Source organism: Spea bombifrons, chromosome 1 (assembly GCF_027358695.1).
Source record: "Spea bombifrons isolate aSpeBom1 chromosome 1, aSpeBom1.2.pri, whole genome shotgun sequence".
In the NCBI taxonomy this organism is placed as follows: domain Eukaryota; kingdom Metazoa; phylum Chordata; class Amphibia; order Anura; family Pelobatidae; genus Spea; species Spea bombifrons.
In genome coordinates, this window is record NC_071087.1 from 26,818,896 (window position 1) to 26,843,761 (window position 24,866).

The window sequence follows — 24,866 nt, forward strand, 5'->3', positions numbered from 1 at the left end:
ATAATTTGGAAAGGGACAGAAGATGAATTAAAAGCTTTTATACAATACACTAATAATAATGATTTTAACCTAAAATTTACGTCTAACATTCAGAAGGAAAAAATAGAGTTTTTAGATGTGGAACTATTTTCAGAAGGAAAGAAAATATGTTCAAGGAACTATACGAAACCAACAGATAGAAACGGATACATCCATTATACGAGTTGTCACCATCCCAGGTGGCTCAACAACATACCGAAGGGCCAACTGATGAGGGTGAGAAGAAATTGTTCCAAAAATGAAGATTTTAAAGAAAAAGCGGAAGAAATGAAGCAAAAATTCATTGAAAAAAAGTACCCTATTGCGAGGTTAGAAAGCAGCCTGCAACAAGTGGACAACATGAACAGACTTCAGTTACTAACAAAGAAAGAAATGGATACCAAAAAACCTAAGGACTTTAGTTTTTCTTTTTTTACTCAGTATAATACCCAGGCACACCAAATTAAGAAAATATTGGAGAAACATTGGCACATACTAAAAGGAGATGAGGTGTTAGGAAATATAATACCAGAAAAGCCACAGATCATTTTTAAAAAAACTGGTTCACTTAAAACTTTATTAGCCCCAAGTACCTTACCTAAGAATGATACTAAGAAAATCCCACATTCCCTTTTTAGGTGAAAAACCCAAGGGTTTTTATAAATGTGGCCACTGCAAAATGTGTACATTTTTACCAAAGAAAATAGATCAATTCATAGGTTTTATTACGGGTCAAACATATACAATTAGACATTTTATTAATTGTACATCTAAAAATGTAATATATTTATTAGAGTGTGGGTGCGGGATCCAATATGTGGGCAGGACATCAAGACCACTGAAGGAGAGGATTCTAGAACATATAGGAAATATCAGAAACCATAACACGAAACACAGCGTCCCAAGACACTGTAACTCATGTCCAAAATTTACATTAGAAAATTTAAAAATCATGGGTATTGATTGGGTCCCCCCTAACTGGAGAGGGGGCAACACAATAGAAAACTTATCAAGACGAGAAACTGAATGGATTTTTAAATTGAGAACTTTTAAAAAAGGCGGCTTAAACATGGAGTTGGACATTCTAGCACACATATAAACCAACAAAATGAATGATCCACCATTAATAATATTTTTAATAATAATATTTTTTAATTCTTTTAGTAACAGCATTATTGACACCATATTGTGCTGAGTTTCATTGTATATACATTCAGACCATAATTGTATTTGATTAAACACATATATATTTAAGAAGCATATACACATACAGTGATTTGGGATTTTTTCCATATTTTTTCTATGTTTTTATTGAGGTGATACAGTATACATCAGGGCACTCTTTTCTACTTCTTTTGCTGTCTCTTGTCTATGAGAGTATATTCTCATCTCCCGGAATGTCCGTGTTCCGAACCCCCCCCCCTCCTTTTTTTTCCACCCGATTTCCCGGAGGAGAAATGTACCTAGAAAATAGAAACGACATCTTCAGGTCGTTACGCTAAACATTAATTTTTTATCTCCCCGCTCCCCGCATTGATTACTTACCCTGAAACATGGGAGGGATGAACAGAGAGGACAACGTCAGAGAAAGGAGGCTGTACAAGCGAGTGACGAACGGACGCTGGGAGGAGAAAGAAGACACTGACGTCAGACGCACGGACGTCAAACACAAAGATGGCGCCCCCCATAAGAATAAAAAGACGAACAAAACAACATGCAAGATACTCCTGAGGAAGCCACGACACAGGCGAAACGCGTAGAGATAGGACGGATAGAGCTCCCGTCCTTACATCCAATCGGACATTTACCTTTTATTTTCATTTGTATTTTTTGGTACTTTTAAAATTTATTTTATTATTTTTAAAAACGTGATAGGTATATCCTATACACGTAGTGTATTTTATGGAATAGGGCACCTGCCCAGAATAAATTTATTTCCTTATACTTACCTGGTGGACTAATTTTATGTACAAAGCTGCATGTACCAACACGGGACCAGGAAGCACTGAGGAAACTGCTAGAAGCCAGACACATCAGTTACTAACTGTAAGTGTACACCTGTTCTGGCGTGTCAGAACACTGTTAAGATACCACACCATTGTGTTTTTTTATTTTTCTCTGTTTTCTTTTTGCATATACTCCACACGTGGACCGTGGAGGATTTATATATAAGGCTTGATCATCCCATTTAAAGTGTGAGTGCATATACACCTTTTTTATGCCAAAAGTCCATTTGACATACCACACTATCATAAACTTCTTTCTGTTTTAATTTTCAAATTGGAGAAACCGACCAAATACACAAGCGCCCCCTAGCGGAACAAAAAAACAAAAGGCATATATAAAGTGTGCAGGGTCCTGTATTGAGGCACAAGAGTTAAAGGAGGAAATTGAATCCTTAAAGTGGCTGCACCAGGGTGAAGTCTCTGATTTGAACTCGCAGCTGAAAGTAACCGATAAACAAGATGCTATCAAACAGAGAGACTATGAAATTAAGAGACTGACAGAGTTGAATGTTTGCTATGAAAAACTGAGTCGTGGCGTATGTAACAATGTGGCATGGACTACCAAGCTCAGGAAAGTGGAAGCTATGCCAAGAGATGAGCTGAATCTCTATGTGATTGAGCAGTCAGAGTATGTTGGGAAACAGGTCTGCAAGAACAAAAAGCTGACTGATGAGTATATGCTAAAAGAACATGAATTAATAGAGGTTAAAAAACAAGCAGCACAATTACAGGCGGAATTGCACCGAACTATTGGCCAGCTTGAGAGAGAGAATCTCACTTTACAAACTGAAGTGGCTGCTTATAGAGGAAAACATGATGTTGACATGTCAGCAAAACTGCAAGAGATGCAACAGTTGCAGGAACAAAAGCTGGTGGCTGAAAAACGTCTCGCAGAGGTGTCCCAGAAAGGTAAAGAGGACGCGGAGCGTGTATTTAGGCTCCTTTCTGAGAATAGCAGTGTGAATTTAACACTTGCAGTTGAGCGTCTAGAAAAAGTAAAGCTGCAGGAGACCGTAAAAGAACTGCAAGGTGAAATCCAGGCCTTGTTTAAAGCCAGTAAAGAGAACACTGAACTTCATAAGGCCAACATAGCACTAAAAGACAAGTATTTCCAGAAAAAGGCAGAACTGGAATCGTGCAAGGATCAGCTACAGGACGCAGACGCTCAGCTAAAGCAAATGGAGGCAGCTATGCTTCTAAAAGAGGAGGATTTAGGATTGGCTATTCACAACAGAGATCAAGCTTTACGGGAGAGTGATATGATCCAACGTAACCTGGAAGCGATACTGAGTAACACGGAACGTGACAGGCAAACATTAATGAGGCAGCTTGCTGATATCCAGACCGAGAGAGACAAATTGTCAGAGAGTCTGGAGAAAGCCCTCATGTCCAATGAAAAGCTTCAAGAAGTTGGACTTGAACTGCAGAAAGACAATAAATCCCTCAGACATCAACTGGAAATATCAACCTTAGAGCTGAGAGAGGTGAAAGCAACCCTTGAGGAACAAAGGGTTACTGCAGTAGAAAAACATGTACTACTACAACTCCAGTTAGATGAACTGGGTATACAGCTAGCTGAAGAGAGGGAGGCCAAGCTAGCTCTACAGAAACAGCTTAAGGTCCAGGAGGAAGAGGACACCGTATCTGAAACGTTAAATATTGTACAAGCAGCAGGTGAGCGGCCACAGTACAATACAAGATGTCTGGAGAAAAAGACTGTGATTAAGAATGCCATTAAATGTAAGCTTTATGAGTTAAGTGAAGGAGGGTCCATGCATGGTGCTAGGAGTACTGACCAACTAGTAGAGCAGCATGGCAGTAAGCTGCTCCAGGGAGCAGGTGGTCCCAGGTCCGGTAGAAACCCTACTTCAAAGGTGGAGCCTTCTACAGCTGACCGTAAGGTACACCGTTTACATGCATCTAGGGTAAATGACCATAAACATGGGCTTGGCATCAAATGGAGTGATGGTGAACAAGCTACAGGGAAACAGCTTGAAGATGGTGTGCGCTTGGCTGTATCGTGTAGACCACACAGGGTAGACCTTCTTAATGGACAAGCTACGATGGTCATCATTTGTACAGAGAAGCGACGTGGCTGTGCAAAGTGTTACCCGTTCACTGATCATTGCAGAAACCCAGAAGGGCAGATGGATACAAGGAGGAAGTATCCACTACCGGGCCACATTTATGGTGTGTGGAAAGGAAAGCCCCCTGATGCCAACCTAAGAGGGACGTCATCAGCAGAGCTGCTTAGTCCCATGGTCGCTCAGCCCCATGGTTCTGAGCTGGTGGGGAGGATATGTGACAGTGTGAACCCCAGGGAGATGCTTAGTGTCGCATTTGGGTACAGGTGCTATCCAGATCGTAAATATGGGTCCCTGGGGTGGAGCAATTGGAGAGCAGGGTGGGCCAATGCTCCATTTCCCCATTTTGTGGAAATTCCATGCCGGGTTTTCCAGGAGGCAAGAAGTCCACAGGATCCGGTCCGGGATTCCTATGGGGCCGGCATCAGGCACAGGTGCTGGACATTAAAAACCCCTGGAGCCTGATACTCAGGGAGACTGTTGGGGGAAGAGGAAGTTCCCTGAGCTCCCAGGGCAAGGAGAGGCCCTGAAGAAGACCATCCCTGAGCCAAGTGAGGCAATACCTGCCTGGACTTTTTTGTGTGCTGTCTGGGGGAGGTTTTCCAGAGCCTGGCGTAGCTGGGTCTGGTTGGGAGGTTGAGGTAGTGGGTGATTAGGCTGGTCAGTCTAGACCAGCATAGTTAAGTTAAAGAGGGCTCCAATTGGGAGCTAGGTTTTATTTTTATGATTTGGTTTTTGGGGTTTCAGCAATTAAAAATAAAGTGCTGTTTTGGTTCAAAGCTGCTGTTCCTGACTCTGATTGCCCTAGAGGACTGTGCTTAGGACCCCTAAAAGTGACATGTATGGCCCTCATGCTATAGGGTTTGTCACAACATATTATATATATACACACACACACCTATAGGTAAGCTCATGTCCCAGTTTGAAATAGATGATAATGAGCAACCTCTCCAAACAGAAATACACGGTAGTTTATTTTAAAGGAAACTGTGGGTACATATCATACCCGGATCCACGATCCTGCGCTCCTGTTACTCAATTAATTTGTTCTTGGCTAACAGATTATATCGTTGTCTTTGCCATGGGGATATGCTGCCAAGAACTGGATGGAAGAAAAGACCTTAGATGGAAAGATGCTTATTGGAGGTGTGTTCTCTGCATGGGAGGATTTGGTATATGGAATGATTTCATGGTTTAAGACTAGAAGTTACTACCATAACAGACATATCTGATAATGCAAGAAACAACAAACACACACATGCATTTTAGAGCAAGTGAAACAACAGGCAACCTCTAGGCAGGAAGACAGAGAGAGAATGAAAGAGCGAGTGAATGACAAGCCCCTAGGCTGTCGGCTGTGTGGTGGATCTGAGGTCTGGATAAAACACAACCTCGATTCTAAGAAGAGAGAAAAAGAAAAAAACACCTCATCTTATAATCAAGCAAATACTGTAAATAGCCAAAAGTAACATTTTATCATAAGAGTCAAGTCTGTTTTTTTCCCCCTCACTTTAATTTCCACTGAAGGAAAGGAAAAAATAAAACAAAAGGTGGTTCAATGTTTCAAAAGAAAATAAGAATAGACATACTAAAAAGTGAGACTGGTTAGGTGAAATGGTTTTAAAACTTCTTTATAAACATACAGATTTATATGGAACGATCACTTTTTGTTAGTATCTTTAAATGTTGTATTTTGTTTTTAAAAAGTAGTTTACAAAATTCCCATACAGTTTTCACACAGTCGCACACTTGTCACGTGTATGTGGTGTTACCTTGGCTAGACAAACAACCTGACTCCATATAATACTCTGTTGTGGTAAACAATTGAATGGCTTGGTCCCAATCACTCAGACCTCGAAGCTGACTAATTAAAACCTATGGAGGAAAAGATTTCATTGGACAAGCAGGATTTCATTCACCCTGTATAAAGAACTAGCTCAGTGCAAAAAGCAGCCAAAATATCACATCTGACAACAATGGCAGACTCAAGGTCTGAGGCTTACTGGAGAATGAAATAATGCTAATCTACATTACTGTATACAGTGCCGTATTTAACTCTAATAATATTTGTTTTTCCATGAGTCCCTCTTTAATCCTCTAAGTTTTTTTCCATGGGACTTGCTCTGTAATTACTCTTACAAGTTACAATAATCAGCATTCCTTTTGGCTGCAATGTTATTTACCCTAAACTAAAAAAAACAGATCACCTTTCATTACTGAATGAAAATAACCATAAACCATCATCCTCTTGCCAAGATGGTTGTCAAAGATAACAGAAAGGTTAACAATATCTGTAATGTATCACACCCTGACACACAAAAGGGTTAATTAGCCAACAAATAAGGCCTTGAATAAACTGCAATGCAGGGAAGTTCCTCTACTCTATTTATTTAAGCAGATCTATAACGTGTGGTGGCAATTCTTCACGCTGAATGTTTACACTCCTAACCTGCTCCTTCCATACAGCCATACCAGCAGAACATGTAACTGTGCCAGACCTGCAGAGTCTATTCAACTTCACATTGTTCTGTGCAACCAGTTCTGTAAAATAAACATCAAATTGCCCGACTGAAAGTGATACCCCTCGCTTCTGACAGCTGCAAGATCTTCTATTGGGATCAGTGGAACGAACATTAAAGCTATGAACGTGACCTGGAGGTACTCATGCAAATGTTAAGTCTATAGGTATTCTTGTTTGCAGGAGATGCATCCCATCTAGCACATATGTAGATACACCATGCCAGTCAGCTCTAGCACCGGTCCATGCAAGATTTCCAGGGGGTCTAATGAGACCACCTATGCACATGCACATTCGGCACTCTTCCTGACTTCAGAGAAAGCTCTTTCCTGCCAGTGATTGGCTGCTTTTATAGTGGAGGTTGGAGTGGGTGGTGTATTTTAGGTTTCTTGTAAGTGTTAGAATCAAAAACAAAAAAAAAAAGGACAAACCAAAATTAGACATCTAGCCAGTAATAAAAAAAACATGGTTATAATGTTTTAGATAAGGTCTATATACATTTTGTTTATGTTACAGGACATAAGTAGTACATCACATTACAATTTGGACTTGAGCAATAGGCCATAATATTTCTATATTTAATTTTACCCAGATATAGGTACGGAACTCTCACATTCACAGCACCTTCATTCATAATGCAGAACCCGATGCTCTCCTTTTCCTGGGTATGCAAGATTCACAAACGGTCTATAAATAACCTCAAGTGAACTCAAGTCCTTTAACACATTCAGCCCCCTTAGGACGTGCTGGTACATCCTTACACACGCGGCAAGAAGCCCATCAGGACGCACCAGGACATCCTGACTTTGGACTCTCCCCTGTCGGCACAAGCCAGTTTTCCTGCAAATGCCGATAAACCATCATTCAAGGAATGCCCAGTCACATGGAGATTCCCATCCCATAGCTGTCACTGCTGACCCACTAGAAGTTCACACAGATTGCAATCAGCAATGTCGGGCTATAGAGCAGGAGGGAGAGAAATTCTTCCTCTTCTTCCAAAAAATGAATAAATTAAATGTACGATTTGTATATATATATAAAAAAACTATGAATACAATATAAATATATAGGGCCCCCAGTGATGTCACCATATCAGTGGCACCAAATATGTATGACATATCTTGAGCCATACTGTACTTAGAACAGTACAGGGTATGTATGTATGTAAGGTATGACCAATCAAGAGATGTTGACGAACATAAATTCGGTCATTGTATAGCCGTGGCACTTACCGTATAGAAGAAAAATAATACCCTTTTTGTAATCTTCCTTATTTTAGTACCCATTTTCACTAATTATTATTGTTTTATGTATTTCTATAGTTTTAAAAGAAGGCCCTCTTCTCATGATATATAATTTGTCCAGGTTCGTCAAACATGGAAGAGGGAAATTGAGGTTTACAAGCCATTTTGTAGAAATCACAAATACATTTTGGTCCTTAGGTTAAAAACCCCTAGGCCTGAAAAGGGTTAAGATATTGAGGGTTATGTATAAAGTGTTAATCTACTGGAAAGTGGTGCAGCCATCATAGCAACTAAATGAACTGCTTTTGCTGACTGCTTACTATTCATGCCACTCTGAGCAATAATAACACTTTCTACACAACCCTAAGTGTGTAAGGCATCAATAAGTATACTAAAGATGTTATATAATGGCAATGAAACGAGTAGTGGGGCAAGCCTGAAAAAATGAAGAAGAATTATACAATATGGATAAGATCATGCTCCAATAATCAATAGAAGGTCCATTCCATTGATATACCCTCATAATTGTAACTATTATTATAATAAAATGAAAATGTCCCCTTAGTAGTCATCACTTTCCGTCCACTGTCCTCTCGGCAGAGAGCTGTGATATGACATCTTAAAGGTGCATGGCACAGCCTCCATAGTGTGAATGGACTGGTTGGGGACGTCAGAGATCTCTCTTGTAACCGGCCAACTAAGTAGCGCCACAGCAGAGGCTCATATAGCCCTGGTCTTGCAGCAAGGGGCCTTGGCCAGAATAAAAAGTCCTGAGTCCTTGATTTGGGAAAAATGATGTCTTTATAGCAGAGTATTAAGGTGTCGGTTGTTAAGAGTATATGTTGTTCTGTTACACATGTGTATGATCTATATAGGAGTCTAGAAATAAATCTAGTACGACTGAGATTTAACCCAAATCAGAGCAGAGGAGGGAACTTTATGTTGTCTTGATGGAACGGTTGTTTTATCTATGATTGAATTTTGACAAAGAAATCTCAACTAGGGCTGCAACTAACGATTATTTTAATAATCGATTAGTTGGCCGATTATTTTGTCGATTAATCGATTAATCGGATAAAAAAATACATTATTTTAAATTGAAGAAAAATTGCAATAAAAAACGTACAATTTACACTTTCATCTCTTTATTGTAATGGCCTCTCTCTATTCACCTTCTTATTTTACTGACATAATAAAAGCTACAAGAACCCAAACACGGTGTTTCTCAAACTAGGTTTTAATACAAAGTTATTAGTAAATATTAATTCATATGTTAACTATTTTTCATATTTAAAAAAAACTGAGAAAAAAGCCTTGTTTAAATTTTTTATTTACCAAACTGCCCCCAGTTATGCACATCTGACCCCCAGCTTGCCACTCTGCCCCCATATATGCCTTATACCTCTTATATGCCAGATTCCACTGTGCCCCCTGATATGCCACTGTGCCCCCTGATATGCCTTATACTCCTTATATGGCAGTGATATGCAACCGAGCCCCCTGATATATCTTTTACCCCCAGATTTGTTTTATGCCCCCCTGATATGCCTAATATCGATATGTCTTATACCCCCTATATGCCACTGAGCCCCCTGATATACCTTTTACCCCAGATATGTTTATGCCCCCCTGATATGCCTAATATCCATATGCCTTATACCCCCTATATGCCCTAAAAATTCATAATACCCCCCATACACCACTACAACTCACCCATACACCACTCTGGCTCCTCCCCCTCCCATACACCACTCTGGCTCCTCCCCCTCCCATACACCACTCTGGCTCCTCCCCCTCTCATACTCCACTCTGCCCCCTCCCCCGCCCATACATCACTTTGGCTCCTCCCCTCCCATACATCACTTTGCCTCCTCCCCTCCCATATACCACTCTGCCTCCTCCCCTCCCATACATCACTTTGGCTCCTCCCCCTCCCATACTCTACTCTGCCTCCTCCCATACACCACTCTGGCTCCTCCCCCTCCCATACTCCACTCTGGCTCCTCCCATACATCACTTTGGCTCCTCCCCCTCCCATACATCACTTTGCCTCCTCCCCCCTCCCATACTCCACTCTGCCTCCTGTGAACCTCCGTTTCTGACAAGACACTAGGGAGCCGGGTAGAGAGGCAGAGTGGCGTATGAGAGGGGGAGGAGCCAAGGTGGTGTATTGGAGGGTGGCTCCCATACACTCCTCTGACTCCTCCCCCCTCCCATACACCGCTCTGCCTCTCTACCCGGCTCCGTTACTGAAGGCACTTTCACTGCAGCTTCATAGAAGCCACAGTGTAAGTGAAGGGCAGTAACGGAGTCTGTCTGTGCGATGCAGACCCCCACCGGCTGTCAGAGAGGATGATTCTCTGTTAGCCGGTGAGGGTCAGCATCGCACAGACAGCCTCCGTTACTCACCTTCACTTACACTGAGGCTTCTATGAAGCTGCAGGGAAAGTTCCTGTGAGTAACGGTGCCGGGTAGAGAGGCAGAGTGACGTATGGGAGGGGGGAGGAGGCAGATGGGAGGGGGAGAGAGACGGAAGAGAGAGACGGAAGAGAGAGACGGAAGAGAGAGACGGAAGAGAGAGACGGAAGAGAGAGACGGAAGAGAGAGACCAGCCGACAGTGAGGGGAATCCAGGTCTCCTGCAGCGTTGCGGGGGATCTGGATTCCGGTGTTATAATCCGATCTCTGTTTGAGGTCGGATTATATAAGGAGAGGGGTTTTTCAGAGCATTTGCTCTGAAAAAAACCTCTTTTTGTAATCGATAAAAATCGATCCGATTAATCGATGATGAAATTCGTTGCCAACGATTTTCATAATCGATTATTATCGATTTTATCGATTAGTTGTTTCAGCCCTAATCTCAACATTAAAATCTTATACATTGCAGAGCCACCTTTGTGTTTTAATAACCTTAGCAACTCCTCCTCAATGTTTGCACTCACCATCATCCCAGCATAAACCTCTATTTTGGTTTAGTTTACTTTTATTACACTGTGGTGACAGATACTAATGATAAAGCTTTCCAGAATGACCCGTTCATGCCAAAGAAACGCCCCCTACCTTCATTTTGGTCATGGACGCCATTATATTGATGCTTCTATAGGAAGGTTACAATGGAAGACTGACTAAAAGATTAGCCATTAACAGAATTAAATATAGGACACCAGCATTCTATTTTGATAATTGTATAAACATCTGACAAAAACGCATTAAACAAGTTGCAAATTTTGCCTTATAACATTACACGACACGTTCACACAATGTGTGTTCTTTCCAGCAACGCGTCTTAAAACGACTGCATGTTACACAATCCTCCTTTCTTCGTGTCAATGAGAAAAGTCAGAACTTGGCCACGGTTGACTGAAAACGTTGAAGAAAGGAGCCAATGTGTATAAACATTTAAAATGAAGGGTGAGGTTTCTCTTAATAAAAGATTAAGGGGCGGGCAACCTTGGTTCACTTGCGCATGCTGACATGGATATCATATATTCTAAGCAATATTTCTTTGGATGAGGAGCCATGAACTCTAGTAGATTATTATTCTCTTTTATTGTATATTATACACACAGTCATGCATAACCGTTTGACCCGTGTTTGCTTATGAGTGAAAGAACGATAATGTATGTAGTATTTGGAGTAAACTGACAGAAGACATCAGCACGTAAAAAAAAAGAGAGGAAAAGGAGAATTTGGTTGTGTCGAGACGTGAAATAACCCAGGTGCCAGAGGGCCATAGATCCTAAAAACGTTATTGCTGCTTGTAAACATTTTGGAAAATTGTATATAGAACTCCTTCCAAATATAAAACACTAATTGGCTTCTAAGTATCTTTATATAGCTATATCTACAAGTAAATTTCAAGTTCTGATTTATGGGTTTCGGGATTTACTAGTTTTGTTTAGAGCGGCTTGAGAAACCAATGCGGCTACAGGGTGGACTGCAAGTTTGTAAAAATATCCATCCATCAGAATAACCTCGCTAATGCTTTAGAAACGGCTTCAATAAAGTACAGCGCAAAAAAACAAAACATGCTTCCTAACGGTGGAAGATATCAAGACGTTAGCAGTAACCGTTTTGGGTCACACTCTATGCAGAACCGACGATATATACATGTGTATGATATAATTTAAAAGTGTATGATATAATATAAAAGTATATGGGAAAAACAAAATGCTTATAACAGGTGCGTAGGGATTTAAGGTATTTTTGCTTTGTTTTTCATCTGCTAAACTCCTACGATTTCATTATTAGATTTTGTAGAACAGTTGGTTGAATGGAGTTAGCAGAGTGAAAGTTTTTAGTTTTTTTTATAAAGTAAAGCAGTATTCATGTTTCCCTTTAAAATCTGAGCTTGCAATGGTCTTCTCTGTGTCAACTTCTATGTCTGTTTCATTGTCATGCCAAGTTGTCTATTCAAGTACCTGCACTATTCAAAAACACCTAACCCTCACTGGCCATTAAAGAACTTCCGCTAGCCCACCACACTTGGCGCTTAATCAATAACCCCCTGGAATTCAATGGGCTATTGGCTACATGGCTAATGAAAAGACTAACCATTAAAATACAAATTAGATTTCACACACTAAAATAACAGAATGTTTTTCAAAATCAGCACTTTCCATAGGCTTTGTTACGATAATGATAAATCTACCCAATACAAAGCAAACGAAGGCCCGATCTAACAAGACAATTACCGCTCCATCCCCTCCCACCCCCAAATGATGATTGGTGTCACCGCATTACTCCCGGACGTCTTGGCTCTGTCATTCTAGTGCTTGTGGACACGGGGTGAAGAGTGAACAGTGGGTGTGCTTTCCAGTTATTTCACGACAGTTAAGGGTCTAACCTGATTCTTAGTTCCTTAAAATACACCAGAATAGTCACACAAGGACCCCTTTCTTCTTTTGTACCAATATTTCTGTATGTTTATCAATGTTAACTTTGTAGATTGTACACTTTAATGTTAATGGTAATTTTGTATTCTCAACCTGACAAAATGTGTCTGCTTTTGTGTCTTCACCCATTAAACACAAGTGACCTGCGATCTTGTTAACCTGCTCATTAAGAAATGGTAGATTTTCCTCATAAATAATGCTGGGGGATGGAGGTGGGAAAGAAGATGCTCCCTTTTGTAGCATGCAGGCTTTGGGGTAGCTGGAAACCTACAAATATATACAATTGTCGCTATGCACATTTGTAGGAGGCAATCCGTTACCTGAAAGAAAACCTTTTCCGTGGACCCTTTACTACTCCACGGAAACAGAGAACAAGTTTTCTTATTCACGTTGCCTCTCGTCCCCTCTTTACAGATCGCTGCACGGCTGATTGTAAAAAAAAAGACACAACACGTTCTCACATTTCAGCATCAAGCCAGAGAATGAACTGCCAGATGAGGCCTCCCATAGAGCTAAAGCAGATCCGGGGGATATTTATCACATCTCAGTATCTAACTAAGTGACATAATGTAGCTGGCACCAAGACTGTGCAAGGATCTGTAACACAGGCAAAATACTCCTAAATAAAGATATTTTTACATGCAGAAATGGAGGGGCAACAAAACATAATGCAGAACAGAAGAGCTGCAATACACGATACACTCCTGCTCAATACAGCTGAGTCAGGCTCACTCAAGTGGCCAAAAGAAAGCCACAACGTCACTGGGAGATGAAGCCGTGTTTCCTATGCGAGCGCAGGCAGCCATATTTATATCATTTATTTCACATGAACACAATGAAAGAAAAATCATGGTATATAAATATTATATACACACACACACACACATATCTAGCTATCTATCTATCTATAAGACGTGGGTATTCCCTGGAGGTGATGCAGTCAGTTCCTATTGTAGGTGAATAAGTCTTGTTGATGCCTACATTTCTGAGGTTCAGGTTTACAAAATCTTTCATTGCTTAGCTATTTTGTTGATGAAATCATTGCATTTATATAAAAGATGGAATGGAATCTTCCCAGAGTAACGGAACGGAACCCAAGGACAGAAGAGATAAGCCGAGCTGTTCTAAGGCAGATTGTAGAGGCCTACATTTCTCATTTTATATGATACACAGTTATGTTACTTGGAATCATATCTACCTATCAAAACAAAATAAAAGCCATGTATGCGCAAATGTAGATTGTGTATAATTGTGTGTTATTTTTCTATGCATAGTTATCCAATATCACCCATTATATATAAATACATCTACACACACACACCTATCTCCTATTGAAATCATCCTAATAGCACGGGTGATAAGAAAGGAAGGCCTTGAAAATACTTCATAAATATGAATAGACCAACTTCCTTGGAAAATATTCCAAAAAAATAAGACAATCCCAACTAAAATCTAAATTGTGAAGCTACATCATTCACAATGATAAATTAGCACCGTATTAGTAGTGTTATGCATTTAGGATGGAAACGTATTTCAGCTGATGGATTTATTCCAGGCCTTGCTAAACATGTCTTGGGCGATATCTTCGTCTTGATCACAATGTAGCCCAAGTATGGGCTGTAAAGCTCAATCTTTTTTTTGTTTTGCAGTCCAGGGCTGCTTTGCATCGCGATTACGCAGCAGTCTTTAAATAGATTTCTTCCACCGCTTAACCATGCCTGCTTCCAGACGCCCCCCTTCATGTACCATATGAATTAGGGGCTAATCAAATACATTGTGGTAGAAGTATAACCAAACTGAAAACCATGGGCTACTAGGGTAATTGTTCTGTATTTATCAGTATTCCCATTGCACAAAGCTACAGGATATCGAGCTATATAAGTCATCTAAAAGGTATCTTTTCAACATTACTGCACCATTTCTGCAGCAGGGATATGCAGCCACCTCCGGTGTCAGGAGGCTTTTTTCCCTCTGGTGGTTCTTCTAAATGACAGGCAAGAAGCACTAGGTTAGCAGGTAAAAGCATATCTTCATGAAATACGTATAATATTCTGCCTACAGCATACTGTAAGCACCGGACAAGCAGCTGCACATATGCAGTCAATAATAAGCTAAAAAAATTAAATAAAAAAATAAAAAATGGAGAGAGGGGCTGGTGAGATGAGGGCAGCCATTCAGGCTTCCTCCTACAGCCTGGGATCTAAATACGCTGCATACATTATTTGGCAAATAACATTATACCAAGAGGCCTAACTAAAGATGCCAGTGATGTACAAAATGGTGGATGTAGGAACAGCCGACTACAATATATGCATCGCATGCCGTTACAATAGCACAAACATGCTGATACATATTACCTGGGTGGACACATTCACATTGATATACATACAGAAATATGAATAATCATGCAAGACAGGAATGATGCACTTAGATTTGCAAACAGAGCCCCCCCCCGTTACTTTCCTGTCAAACCCATCAAGAAAAAAAGCATCTATAAATAAATCATTGTACATCTTCATAACAACCACGAACCAACGTGAAGCACAGGAAAAGAAGACAAGAGATTTAACAGACCTGATGTCATATAGCCCCGTGATGCCTGGGAAATGAAAGCTGGTGGAAAGTGTTTGTGCAGGCGATAGTCCTTTTCACTACGGGACCTCATGCGGTCCGAGGCCCGGTCGGAAAAATCAGCACTAGGCCAGGCCCGGCGTAAGGTTGTACTCCGAGTCTTCTTCATTCTGAGGCTACCTGGTGCCTAATTGTCCAGCTGCATGAGACAGGCCTCACCGCTGCTCTTCTTTCTACATCAAAACATTAAGCACACAGCTTGAGCACAGGCTGGAAACATTTTGCCGCTACCTCTTCTAGGAAGCAAGCTGTCGGTCCGTTCGTTCTCTCCCTCGAATGATCCAATTTTACAAACGTCCCACAATGCATTACACTTCATTTGCAATCAATCCAGCTTATAGCTTCCAGATTCATGTGGAGGAAAGGCACATTATGTGGCTTCTCAGCCAAAGAAGGGGAGGGGGAGCGAGCAGAGATTTGTAGCGTGAAAGCTTTGAGATCCCAAACAATAGCTTGATTCAGCATAGGGCTGCTTAGCCAACTGTGAGGCACAACACAAAAGAACCAAGCAAATACCGCTTAAAAAACGGAGAAAAAAACAAAACAAAAAAAAACCCAGGGAATTTGGTCTCAATATAAACCTCTGCACCCAAGATCTTCCAAAAGAAAAAACCGTGTCAAAATCCCAATGGTTGTGGAATTAAAATGAGGCGATGATGACGAAGGTAGATTTTGTTTTTGACTCCTCTCTCTCTTCACCTATCAAGCTCCACGGAGTGAATCAATGAGGCGATGTAAATCGGCATTGCAGGAATCAAGGGGCGATATTCATTTTTCTCAGCCACGCAGCCGCTCCTTACACATCGTGTGTAAAAGAGCCCATTGCATCCTTCACGAGATCATGCACCAATTGTCACAGTGATAAGTAAGAGCTGGTCATATCACGTATATTTGCAGATCAGTCTCTCCTGTCCTCCTTGTTCCGTTCCAGCCTTTGTTTCTGACACTGGTGATATTCCTATTATTATTTTGGTTGTTTTGTTTTTTCTTCCCAGAAACACATTCACAAGAACAGAGTTCTACAGCACAATGAGATGCAGTTCTGCTTCCAGGTAATCCCAAATGCTGCAGATCCTGCTCGGTTGCTAGCGTTCCTCTGCTGAATGGCTCTCTGCCTTTGAATGCAGTGAAAAGCTATTGAAGGGCAGGCAGCGAGGCAGCCAACCCAGTCTCATGCTAATCAAGAAGCCGTCTTAACTCTTTCACCCTTGGAAAGGCAGCCTTGAAGCTGCATATTCACACGATATGTCATCAAATCCCAACTTTTCAGAGGGCCATGAGTGGCAGTGTGGCACCCCGAAACTGCACCGTTCTGTATGGACAGAGGCAGCAGCGCCTTTCCTTTTCCAGGAGATCAATACCATTCCACTACAGGGTTAAGACAGACACACTGATCCTGTCAGGCATCACATTTTAATGTAAAACACCCCGAGGCTCTCTCAATCCTTGGCTGTAGTCCCAGCCTATAATCAGCTCTCGTCTATTTACATACAAAGCTGTGTATTTTTAGGATAGCCCAGCCCTCTCCAAGAGGGAAAGAAAATGTTTGTATAAAAAGGGGCTATGGGGAAGGGGGGGGTCCAAAACAACTTTTACATATGCGTGTGTGTTTGTGTGCATGTACACTTTAATAAACACAAGACAGACAACAAGGGACAGGTCTTCTGACAGCTGCAGAACACCGCAGTGCAACCCGAGCGGCATAAAACTGATATGGAAGTCTCCGATTTCCTTCACGCCGAGTGCGGCTTTGTGCGGTTTTGTGCGGCTATGTTTGTTGACTGCTACCAACTGGCTCAACAGAATAAAGGGCTGCCACCTCTGCAGAGAGAAAGGCTCAATACAGCTGTTACAAGACGGACAGCTCATGGCTAATTGGCATACATGGCACACTGACAGTGCCACAAAGATCTATTGCTTAACCTCATTTAATTATTTTTCTAAGCACCAGGTGTGTAAAAATAATAAAAGGCTGCCTTAAGGGAATGCCATGACCGAGAATACATCAAATCAGATCTATGTTTGGAAAAGAGATCATCTAATCCTTCAAAGCACCATGACAGAAGCACTGGTTACAATGTACAGTATAAGAACGGCTACTAATCTGGCAAACAAAACTTCTTTTAATTTGCCCTTTCAGGACCCCAGAGGTCTCTTCTTCAGATGGAACTTGCATATGTCTGCCCAATAAAAGGTACGCACTTCGAATAAATGGTGGTTTCAGCAGGGCCCTTCTAACCTGTTGTTTCTGTAAGTCGAATTATTATGTTATATACTACTTGTTATGTCCTGTCTACCCATTGTACAGCACTACGGAATATGATGGTGCTATACAAAACAATAAATAATAATACGTTTGCTTTTGCTGGAACCGTTTGATAATTAGTGACTTCAAAAGATTAAAAGAAATCTGCATATGACACGATATCATCACCAAGACGAAATATCACACACACACACATGGTGCCCCCTTGCAAATGTGTAGCAAGGGCAGTAGGACCACGGAGGAGGGTAGCAGCTGCAGCAGGGAAGCCTTTTCTGTTGAAGGCAAGTGTTATTTTTTTCATTTTGGAAGAATGCATATTTAAGTTATCACAGAGTACTTCAAGAAGTCAAGGATATTATACTGTCCGTTTAACCCTGAACCAGGTTCCAATGGCTCTGTGTCTGAAATTATTTTTTCGTAAGTTATGGTGGGTAAAGGTGATGGAAAAGCATTATTAAACACTCATCATCTACAGACACCAGACATGCCAGAAGGCTTGTTTTTCCCTCAGAAATCTCATGAAATTATTTTTCACATCAGACTCAATGTATTAAGCAAGGGCTGGTTTTCTCAGCCTGGGGACCAAGTCTAGACACATGGTCCAGTAACACAAGAGTCCAAAAATACATCTGGAACATGTCACGTTCACTGAACACTATCAAGTCCTGTCTAACAGCGATAACCTAGTAAGACCTACAGAAGAAGCAAACAAGGAATTCAGTCACTGTGTAAAAACAAGTAAAAACTAGACACACAAAAAAATGTAATACCTGAAAATATTAGCATATTTCCCTTCCTCGGATGCTGCCGGGATCTGAACCAATGGGGGGTTTAGAGTTTACTATAAATATAGCCATTTTTTCTTCCACATGTAATTTCTGTTTAAGCATACACACATTACCACGGCTATAGAGCACATTATTCCTGTAAGGTGGTTTATTTTTATTTTGAAAAGGAGCAGCACAGACTTTCTCCCACACATAGCGCTCTCTGCGGTTCCGAAGACATGGTATGTGGGAAGCTCTTGACGTTGCTTGCGGCTGAAGGCTTATGTCAGGATGTCCCCACCCTAGTTACTAATGAAGTGAATCGAGTATTCCAAACAATTATTAGGTCTTATTAATAATTAACTGCACCCAATAACTACACATAGATTGACAGACTGACCTAATTCTTCATTTATTATAAGTCTTGGACGCACAAGCATAGTCAGCAAGCCTTCTCTACACCCATCTAGAACCCATAGGACATAACGCCAATGGGAAAGTCTAACGGACACGCTAAAACAGCTTCCATATCCTTGCCAGCAGGATATCCATGAACATGCTGTGCACAGACATGGAGAGTGTGTGTAATTATATATATATATATATATATATATATATATATATATATATATATATATATATATATATATATTTATTCATACACACATATACATACATACACGCACTGCTCCCATTGAAATAAATGTAAGTTGAGCTGCTAGCCACAGTATTTAGCTCATGTGAAGCATACTTAAGCATGTCTTCAACTTCAGTGACAGCAGGTAGAGACATGAATTAAAAAAATGCTTCCCCCCACATTGCAAAAAAATAATCTCAAAGCAAAAATCACATAACAAATGTATAAGTATCACAACACTCAAATAGTACACAACTAGTGCGTTTTAATGTCTAACGATGACTAAATATTATTTGGCAGCTCCCTACTTGGTAATCGCCCAAGAAGCCCTGAGTGTGGTTTTAATAAGCACTGCTGTCTTCTCACAACTACCAACCCGCACCCTAGTCAAAGAAGGGATTTATAGCAGTGCAGGCACCAAAAATCAATAATCTTATATGAAAATGTTCCTAATTTTGTTTTTTTATATGCAGGCCATGCTGCAACTCATAGCTCTGCACTAAACTCAATCAATATAAGTCAGTGTGAGATTTTAGGCACAGGTCCCAGTAAATATCGACCTGATCATTGGGAACTAGCGATCAGGAAATCAATATAATTGCAGTATGTTTGCACAATAGCTTGTCTCACACTCAGAAGTCAGTCTGGGGGGAAAAAAAACCTTTTATGCTATTTTACTATACGAAGACAACAGAAAATCATTTCTATGAGTCATCCACTGAAAATCATTCAAAATCTACTTCTACATTCCCTATTTAAAAAGGTTATTTAAAAAAAAACATTTTTAATAATCTTTTTTAACAGGAATGGAGATTGTGAGCCTGGTCTTCTCGTCCAACATCAGTGCCTGACCTCACAAATGCTCTACTGGATGAACGGGCAAAAATCCCCAGAGAAACTCTTCAAAATCTTGTGGATTTTTATGTAATAGAAGTCCTTGTAGGTTTAATGGCCAGGTGTCCCAATACTTTTGTCCATATTGTGTAGAATGATCATACCAAAACATGCCCACTAGGATGTAGTTTAGAACGATCTTGCATTGTAGGAGTTATGACACCTAATGACATCAGCATAATCCATTACTTTCTATAACCCTCTGTATACATTCTTCCAGCACAAGAAAAAATACTCGGAAAAGCTAAAGTATCTATTTCAGACTGTTAGGCTTGTGATTGAGAAACTAACACTGGGTCACAAAGTTCTGTGCAGGGTGAAATGCATTGCGCTCCAAGGCCCACCTTGCTAAGCACTGTGATCTAGCTAAAGGGACACCCCAGCCATTATATGCACTTTCATGCTGTGTGGCCCTTTAACATTTCCGTGGTGTCCCCTTTCCCCTCCTCTTGCTATTTCCTGTACAACACAAATGCATGGAGAAATTGGCAGTTAGAGAAGACTGGGTAGGGCCTGCCGCTGACAAAACTGAAGAGGACAGAGAGTGGGGGTTCTGCAGATAACCCAGAAGCAAAAGGAAATGCACATGACTTCATATCATAATAATACGGCTTATTATACGCTGGGAGGATATGGCGGCCTAACCCGTGAAGAAAAAGCCTCCTTACCTGAGCGCAGCATGCGGTGACTCCACCCTGCGGAGCGCTCCTCACTTCCGCCCACTACAAACGCGCAGCGCCTAAGCGCGCCCTTCGAATGTTAATACTAATTGGAGGATGGAGCTCCGCCATTTGTAGGGAAACATGTCTGCTTCGCATAGCTCCACCGTCCTCGCATTTCTTGTAAGTATGCCAAGCTAGCAGATGTTTAAAATAAGCGGAATGCGCCGGAAATCCATGCCGCGCGGGCCTCAACAAACTACCCTCATCTGCCCACAGGAACGTACGACTTTTCTTGAAAAAGCTTTATTACTCCCTAATCAGAGGACAAAGCGCGTGAAAGGTACAGCCACTTCCTGTTAGAAGTCAGTCGCAAGCGCCATGCTTGGAGGAGGGTGGCGGAAGCCTTTGCATGGCGAGGCGCGAGTGTGCTTTCTCATTAACCGTGCAGAAACATACCCAAAATAAGTAATAGGACAGCAGGCCAAGCCAATGAAATATGGGCTGATAGTCTTATGACCCCATTTACGGTGATGTCCCTATACATTTGAAAGGAAATTATATGCAAACGTTATGCGTGATTACTTTAATTACGGCATACTATACTAATGTGAAATTACCGATATTGCTTGTCATCAAAGTGTATGAATTGGAACATATGTAAAAAAAAAAAAAAAAGTTTGATTGCCATCTTGCTTTATTAATGTTGCTGACACAACTTGAAGAGTTATTGCATCCCCTCTGCTAACAAAACATGTATTTATGATGTTAAATTCATTATGGTGTTAATTTTCTATATCACAGTATTTCAGGCAATGCTAACTAAGCACAGCAGCAGCTTTCTACACCCTTGAGCAGGAATGGTGGGAATGGTATGCAGCCTATTCCTTTCCATAGGGATTGCTGTCTGTGAGCAATAATTATACGGTAATACCGGGGAAGTAGCCAAACTGGTTGGTAGGATTTAGCATTAACTGAAAGATCTGGTTATTTGGTCAATAAGATGCTCTCTTCTTATGGCCCTAATGCCGAGATGCGCAATAAATGATGGAACGCAAACACTGATATCCTATTTTATACATAGAACAATGAACACACCTGAACATTTTTCTCCAGCGCTAAGGAATCTGCTGGCGATCTATGTTTTGATACCGTTATATATAATGAATTTTGTTTTCAATTTGTGTTTGTTTTATACACCTGTATGGTTGTTGTTAGCATTATATGAATAAATATAGAATTTTCTTTTAAGCATCATTTGCTTATTTTCTAATATATCCATTTTGAACATTCTTAAACCCCAATGCCACATGAATTCGGAAGAAGGGCTTATAGATCCTACTTATGGAAAATGTTAATTTGGTAGGGGCATATATGTCTCTTTAACGATAATAGTTAAATCCTAATTGTCCTTACAAAAAACTCCAGTAGGTGCAGTTGCATTTGTGGGTCATGGTCCCAGTTAAAGTCAGTTATCAAGCACTTCTGACTTGAGACACGTAGCATTTCATCTTGTACCTTTACATGTGAAACAGCAAGGGCTCTATGCAAAGAGATGCTAGATTAACTGTAAAGACTCCAGTATGGAAATCCAGTACATATTTAATGTCAAACATTTTCACTTCAAAATGTTATTGGTATATGGATTAAATATATAACAGACATAGCGTAATCAGCTTCAGTAATGAAAAACATGCAAATTAATAGTGAATGGGTTTATCTTTAGATACTAAGTAAACTATGTTATTGATATGATGTTAGAGCTGGAGGCCTATAAATTGTTGTACAGCCTGGATATAATATTATAACCACAAATCCCTATTCTCAAGTACCCAATTACTGCCTTAGATAGGCTTGTTACTGACCTTCAGATACAAGCCATTGCAAGTGCTTTAGAGTACCACCTGCTGGCCTGATGTAGAATTGCAGCTTTGTTTTGTAATTCACCCAAGGGTGTTGCTGGTACCCAACCCCTCTTTGGGGTGGATTTAGTGCTGGAGATCTTTTTTTTTATTACAGTACAATGTCGCCACTGATATTCATCTTATCTTGATAAATTTTATATAAATCTTATGATTTATCAATAGCATTTTAAAGTTGTAGTGTAAGATTTTTTAGCTATAATACTTAAGCAGTAAAGTGCTGCGAAATGTACAAGTTTTTTTAATAGGGGTTTAAGGGCCCACAAAATGTTTTATAGATTTTGTTTAAAACCCCTGCAGCACCATGTAGAAAACATTAATCAAAGTTCCCAGACACAAAAAAAGTTCTTCTCCCATAAAGAAATTCAACAGAGCACATCTGCAACGGAGCAACTAAATGAGGCTAAACAGGTCTGATATCCAATGAGGAGCTCTGGAGCACAACAGGGGTAGTAAATCCTAAAAGCTGCTAAAACTCCAGGAGGTGTTTCCTAAAGTAACAGACAAAAAATCCACCCCAAGTCTGAAATGGACAGGGAGGGGGATTTTATCTGAAATAGATTAGAACCCTGGCTTTGTTACGCTGGTGAGAAATTGTTTGACTTTTCTGGAGATTGCTGTGCCACCTCCAAGGCTTTCCTCTGGAATCCTTTAAATCTGCAGTGGGGGTGACAGTGCATGACTAAAAAGTTAAAAGTCAGGATCAGGGGTATTTAATGAGTTGCAGGCTGGTACTGTATGGAAGTAATCGCGCATGCACTTTGATGGCTTAAGAAATTGGGTATTAAATGTCACATATGTGGCTCTTTTTATAAATATCTACAGACTACTTTGTAAATATTGCCAGCTTTGTGATTTTCCTTTTATTTATTTAATTATGTCATTACTGGAAAGACCTGCATTTCAATGCGGACAACCAGATAATATAAATATTGGGCCGCACATCTACAACTAATGGCTCTATTAAAAACTCCAAAGTTTATGCTCCCTTGGAACAATATACTTATTCACAACTGCAAAAAGATGGGTTGAAACATTTGTGATTAGGTAGATAGTTTTAAAAGAAAAAAAAACATTTATTTTGTGCTGTCTTGTTTAGTATATTCACATTTTAATAATATTGATTTATATAGCACAGACATATTCTGCAGCATGATATAATGGGTGATATTTATAAAAGCAATACAAATGAAAATGTAAAAGTACAGTAGTCATTTAATAATGTTTACAAATTGTTACAAATTAACATTTTTTCACTAAATCAGCCAAAAAGCAGATTTTGAAAACGGAATATTGGGGAGAAAAAATCCCAGTCACAGGCCTGGGAACTTTAATAGATTGCTTTCCTAAAGAGGGTAAGAGTCTATAACTTTTAAACACAGATGACCAAGGATAAAAATGTGCATTTTTATATATGTTTTTAATTATAAAAATTAAAATGTTTTCATCTTTAGCCATTAATATTTAGCACAAAAAGATAGAACCTAATGCAACAATAAATACAAATCAGGAACGACAAAGAATAGCACAGAGTATACTGTAAAATATTGGGTATAATATGCACCTGTGTACAGTTTTACCCTAATTTTGTTTAAAAAAAATTAACTAATCGTGTATAATATGCACCCATAACGCCTGCTTCACAGGTAGTTTCACATACACACGTTTATATAAACTCATACTGTGTACTGACACTTTTACGCACGTATACAAACTCACTCCATGCGTCACACACACACACACGTTTACATTTAGGACCCTCTCCTAGCGTATCTACCTTTATAGGCTCAGGAGGATGCTGTTCCCTTGTGGTCCAGCAGCTGGGAACAGGCCTGCTCCATCACAGTCCTCACACACTACCTGTGTCTGAGTGCCAGGAAATGATGTCATATGTGTGCTGGGATTGAGGGAAAAGTCGATGAAGAGGGCTCTGCTGTCAGCCATGCCCCCCCTGTAACTGAAACGCACACTCCAAACACGCACACACATCTCTCTTAACACCACGCACTGTTATGCACACACTCACTCTAACACAATACACTTACATATGCTCCCCCCCAACATCAGTGCAGGTTGCACAGCTCTCCCTGTCCCATCACTAGTGCAGCTTGCCCTCTCCCTGTCCCATCACCAGTGCAGCTTGCCCTCTCCCTGTCCCATCACCAGTGCAGCTTGCCCTCTCCCTGTCCCATCACCAGTGCAGCTTGCCCTCTCCCTGTCCCATCACCAGTGCAGCTTGCCCTCTCCCTGTCCCATCACCAGTGCAGCTTGCCCTCTCCCTGTCCCATCACCAGTGCAGCTTGCCCTCTCCCATCATCAGAGGAGC

At 40.6% G+C, this 24,866-nt stretch overlaps 1 protein-coding gene across 2 annotated transcripts in view; it reads right to left on the reverse strand.

The window, feature by feature from the left end:
• The window catches only part of STOX2 (storkhead box 2), a 61,435-nt gene extending 40,599 nt beyond the window's left edge, over positions 1 to 20,836 (reverse strand). Inside the window, exon 1 of one of the 2 annotated variants that reach the window (XM_053459335.1) lies at positions 20,628 to 20,836. In XM_053459335.1, the coding sequence (XP_053315310.1) occupies positions 20,628 to 20,640 (13 nt within the window). In that variant the 5' untranslated portion in view covers positions 20,641 to 20,836. Of the gene's footprint in view, positions 1 to 15,338; positions 15,758 to 20,627 lie in introns of those variants that run through there. The other variant, XM_053459326.1, reaches the window with a different exon arrangement.
• Positions 20,837 to 24,866: the final 4,030 nt, after the last annotated feature.